Raw genomic sequence first — 5,253 nt, 5'->3', positions numbered from 1 at the left:
GTGTGTGTATATATATATACATATATATATATGGTAAGGATTCTAAAAGAACCCTTTGTAAATTGAGAACTTTGAGAACCATTTTGAACCACTAAAAACACCTTTAAAAAAATTATATTAAAAAACAATAAAAATTTTAAAAAAGTAAAAAAACCAAAATTTCTTATATTTCATTCCGATTTCATTAAAAAAAATAAAAAAATTACAAAAAAATAAAATAAAAAAAAACGTCGTACTATACACATATGTGCAGTATCATTTATCTTAAATTATACACATGTGAAAAAAAACATGCAAATGTACATATATGTATATATTATACATATGTGTATATAATTAAGCTAAACCGAGGTTTTTTTTATGAAACCGGGATGATAAAATAAGAATTTTGGTATTTTTTTTTTACTTTTTTGATTTTTGTGTTTTTTTTATTTTATGATTTTTTTATTTTTCGGTTTTTTGTGGTCCAAAATGGTTCTCATAGTTCTCAATTTCAAAACAGTTCTCTCATAATCCTGATCACATATATATATATATATATATATATATATATTAGTCTACAACACCATTACACCCAAAACAAATTCCTACATTTTGCTGACTGAGCGCCACGTGTCGCAATTCGCCCAATTTGTAGCCCCTCTACTACACATACTTTTTATAAAGCTCCGACTTGCGTGACGTTATACGAACGAGAAAAAACAAACTACATGGATAGTAAAAAGAGAATTTTTCAACCATTTTATCCAAAAAAAACTTTACACTTATTCTTTCTACTCGATACCAATAAAAAAAATCAGTCACGAGTTTTTTTTTTGCCTACTGCCCACCAGAACCGTATCATTGCAAAGCCTCCAAATTGCTTACATAACAAATTAAAAGTTAAGAATATAAGCCCATATGGACACCTAGCATCAAGGTAGCCGAGACGAAATCAACGCAAAATGTGGTGTCTGCCTAGGATAGGCATATCGTGGAAGAGCCTACTCGAAACCTCTCGAGCCTTGGCAACAGACAAGGCACGTATGTAGCTCGTTTATTCAAGTTTAAGTACAACCGTAGTCCGATTAAAACACAAGTCTTGATAAAGAGGTGCCAACTCTATAGCTTATTAGCATTTCCTAAGAGAAACACATATATGCTGTACGCAACTGTATCATGTATATAAACATAAATATATGCAATGACTCAATGAGAAACCCATAAAAACTTTGGTAACTACTGATATTATTGTCAACAAAAGCAAATTGTAAAAGCCAATGAAAACAAAATAAAAATAGATTTTAGATCTACAGAACACAAACTTAAACTAATCCTTTGATTTTTCTCCCCACTTATATATTATACCATATTCATCAAGATTATCATTCATCATGTGTTACTCAAATCCTGCTTTACAGTATCTTGAGGAGCTAATCCTAGTCGTCCAATACGCCTACACCTGTCATTATTTACCAAAAAAACCACTGTTAGAATTAAAAACAAATAGCATAACATAATAACATGCACACATATAGGTCATAAATGATTGCAATAACAATTATATAATTTCACTAATGATCTTAAGTTATGTTACCTTTTAGAGCAAAACGATATCACTCCTTGCTCGATCTCGCCCAGAAAAATCCTTTTTTGCGGGGGAAATTATTATCTGACATGGACCGACTGCCTTTAGAACCGAAAGAGAAGTGTCTCTTTAGAAAAGGCTTTCCCACAGAAGACTTCATGCTAGAACTTGACCCCATCTTAGGGTTAATCTTACAATGATTATGATGATGATGATGATCAAAAAGAATATCATCACCGTTCATATCACCATCAACCACCTGACTTCTTGACTTCTTATTTATCCTAGCTTTCAATTCCAGATCAGCTTTCAAAGCTTTTTCAGACAACTTAACAACCTTTTTCTCTCCAAAAGTACAAACAGGACATGCTGGATCATACTTGTTGATTTCAGATGTCATGTTTTCTAAACACTCTGCATGATAAACATGCCCACATATTAAAATGGCCACAACCGCAAGCTCGTTACTTGCTATTATCTTCTGCGCCGCCCACGCTGACCTTTCGGTTAGAAGCTTTGAGCACACGCCACATGTCCGCATGTCAATGGACGGTGAAGATGAAACCCTGCCACTGGTTCGGCTGCTGTCAAACGACCATCGTTCTCTTCGACTGTGTGAAGCTGCCATGAGCTCGTTAAATGCGGGTACAGACCAACTGTCTGAAGATCCACCGTGTGACCCACGGTTTGACTCATTGCTCCACCCAGGGAGCATAAAAGGAGAGCCACCCTCTTCAGAAATTGACAGGTTTGGTGACTTCATTGGTATTCGGCTATCTGATACATGGCGCATAAAATGGTGGCCCGGTGACCGCCCATGCCACCTGGACGGGGGTAGAAAATGAGGTTGAGAAGAGGATAGAGGAGACGGTGAGTATGAAGAAACCGAGTGTGTGGATGATGACATCATCGTTGGCGATTGTTCTGAAGCATGTTGACCTTCGGTTGATCCCTTCACCTATAAGGTGCAAAATATATTGGAGATTATAAAATTATTATATTCTTATAACATAGAAACGGTTAATTTACATACCTCTGAAGTAATTTGAGAGCCAGATTGATCTGCAAAAACAAGTATAAGAACATGAGATATAGGCATGTAAACGAACCAAAACCAAACAAACGATCAAACACACAAAAGTAAACAAACAGGGTTTTCTTGCTCATGTTTATTCGTTAAATGAATGTTGGTTCGTTAATAATATAAACGAAGGTTCACGAGCGTAAACAAACGAACATAACTAAACATAGATGAACTAACATTACAAAGCTAAAACCAATTAAAATTAAATGTGAACAACGTGTTGGCCACTTGGGCCTAAAAAGTTATTAAAACTGAAATAAATTGCCCTACTCTTAAATTAACGTATTCACGAAAAATAAGCAAATGAACGCAAACAAACAAACAAAATTCAAATTTACAAAACGTAACCAAACACTCATTGACATAAATATCGAAGGAGACATGTGTTCATGTTCATTCGTATAACTAAAAGAACAATTCTTTTTTGGTTCGTTTACAGTCTTGTGCACGATATATCTTTTATAAAAACAAGAAGACAAAATTCAGATAATAAGTTACCCTACAATCAATCCAAAATCTACGCATCCATTAAAATAATGGCAACAAGAATAAGGTTCACACTTCAGTCTTCACAGTATGACAGTATCATTTCAACAGTTATGAAAACTTTGCATCAGTGATATATTACTATTTACTAGGATAATTCAGTTATTTACCTGATTGAGGAACTGCAAATCCTTCAGAAGGAGAGGACTTTTGCCATGTCAGATTTCTAAAACTTTCCAATGGGCTACCTTCTTCTGATGCATAAGCAGTTCCAACAGTTGTTTGAGATTTATTGTCCAGCCTGTCATTTGTTACAGCGCCATCAGAATACCAGTTTATAGAAGCTTCTTCGCCTGCAACACGTCGCCTATTTTCCCACCTAACACTCCATGATGGAGAATATCTGATGTTTCTTGGCATTATATCACCGTTTGATCCATTTGTTATAGTTCTATCTCTAGCAGCAACACAGCATGCAGACCCCATCTTTGCTCACATGTAAAGTGTGTAATAACTACTTGAATCACCCAATATAAGATACCAAATGATTTTGCATCAAGACACTTTGCAATCTGTAATCTGAATATTCATGTAAAACAATGATTGTTAAGAAAAGCTATTAAAATGAAAAAGAATTTAAAGCTTGCAATTGCAATATATATATCCAAACAAGGGTATGCAGCAATAACAACCAAAGATCTAAAAGCGAGCGCGTTCAAGAGGCTTCTTTTATGTGAAACATAAAGAGAGTAAGTAACTAAAACATTAAAAGCTCTTTGCTTGGACAAACACATTCAAAAACATGAAATCTAAATGCAAATACTGTTCATATAATTAAGTTGTGGTACGATTTCAGTCAATAATACAAGCTCAATCAAAACACATGTCAGCCTGGACCCAAACAAAGATTAATGGCAGACAATAACAGTTCTACAAAAATTGCATCTGTTAAATAGTACTACTACTTATGATCAGACACTTATCCCTTTGAAGGCATATCAAATTAAGACACTCATCATATGAAAATAAACAAACGAACACAACTGAAAAAACTATCACGGTTCTAATTAAAGCGCAGTTTAAATTCCCCTTTTCCAACAGCGCTTAAAACCACCTCCAATACCCAGATGAGCCTTCCCGAGACGAGATGTCAACCGTCCATACTGATTTTAACGCTTCAGGCCTAAGCCATCCAAGAACACCATGAAGAAGGAAAACCCCTTAACTCAGGTTTCAAACCTAAGACCTTAAAATCCCAAACCTTATTCATCACCTCATACGATTGGACTAGAAGACCAACTGCGCGTAGTTTAAATTTATAAAAAAAAAAAAAAAATCCAACAAAACAGCTTGAAACCCTAGAAAAAAATAAAGCTAAATCACAACCTAAAAACACAAATTCCCAATTCAAAAACAACAACGAACCGATTAATCGAACAAAATCACTTTCCATTTAAAAAAATCTCACCTAAAAGGTTGAATTTGATTTAACTACCTTCATATCATCAAAACACCTAAAATAATATTAATCAATAATCAATCAATCCCTAATAAAACATCACCTGCTAATTTGTAGGATGCAAGAGCTTAAAGTGGGTCTAACAGTCACACTAACCCTAAAAATAAACCATTCAACACTGGAGATCCGAAATTAGTGCCGATTCAACACTATCACACAGTCAATTCATCAAATTAACAACAAATATAAACAAATAGAACCTAATTATTCCAAACACATAATAAATATACATATCATCTGTATCCATATTATCTATTAAACGTCAAAACACGTACCTGTTACTCCGGTCGAAAGCGTTGGGTTTTAGGTGAGAAAAAGGTTAATAGTAGTGAGAGAGAGAAAGAGAATCTGATTCTATGGTGTTTGGAAGAATATGAATATGAATATGAATATGAATATGAAATGAATATCAAGGCAGTCAAAATTGGTTTTCTCTAAAGTCAACATATTCATTTTTCATCCTTGTATTATACTCTATTTATAAGTTCTGTCTTCGTTCGTTTATTTGTGCTTGTGCTTGTGCTTTCACACGTAAGTTTTATTTCATTTGTTGGTATTGTTTGACGATGACTTATATGTTATAACTTTAGTTTTTAT

The 5,253-nt window shown here is 34.1% G+C and overlaps 1 protein-coding gene across 1 annotated transcript; it reads right to left on the bottom strand.

The window, feature by feature from the left end:
• Positions 1 to 1,224: 1,224 nt before the first annotated feature.
• Positions 1,225 to 4,985, bottom strand: LOC143587118 (uncharacterized). Its single transcript, XM_077068502.1, has 5 exons — positions 4,932 to 4,985; positions 3,308 to 3,716; positions 2,601 to 2,629; positions 1,577 to 2,525; positions 1,225 to 1,441 (listed from the first exon to the last, which is right to left on the bottom strand). The coding sequence occupies exons 2-4, from the start codon at positions 3,621 to 3,623 to the stop codon at positions 1,596 to 1,598; spliced, it is 1,275 nt and encodes a 424-aa protein (XP_076924617.1). The 5' UTR covers positions 3,624 to 3,716; positions 4,932 to 4,985; the 3' UTR covers positions 1,225 to 1,441; positions 1,577 to 1,595.
• Positions 4,986 to 5,253: the final 268 nt, after the last annotated feature.

This window comes from Bidens hawaiensis, unplaced genomic scaffold, assembly GCF_021521415.1.
Source record: "Bidens hawaiensis isolate Kalapana, Puna unplaced genomic scaffold, B.hawaiensis_p1.1 tig00001575_1, whole genome shotgun sequence".
Lineage (NCBI taxonomy): Eukaryota > Viridiplantae > Streptophyta > Magnoliopsida > Asterales > Asteraceae > Bidens > Bidens hawaiensis.
The sequence above is the reverse complement of the archived record's forward strand: the minus strand, read 5'-3'. Positions and strand labels throughout refer to the sequence as shown.

Coding starts and splice junctions, on each gene's coding strand:
- LOC143587118 (XM_077068502.1), bottom strand. CDS start 3,623: ATGGGGTCTGCATGCTGTGTTGCTGCTAGAGATAGAACTATAACAAAT. Junction 2,630..3,307: donor ATTTGCAGTTCCTCAATCAG/GTAAATAACTGA, acceptor TTGTTTTTGCAG/ATCAATCTGGCTCTCAAATT. Junction 2,526..2,600: donor GCTCTCAAATTACTTCAGAG/GTATGTAAATTA, acceptor TGCACCTTATAG/GTGAAGGGATCAACCGAAGG.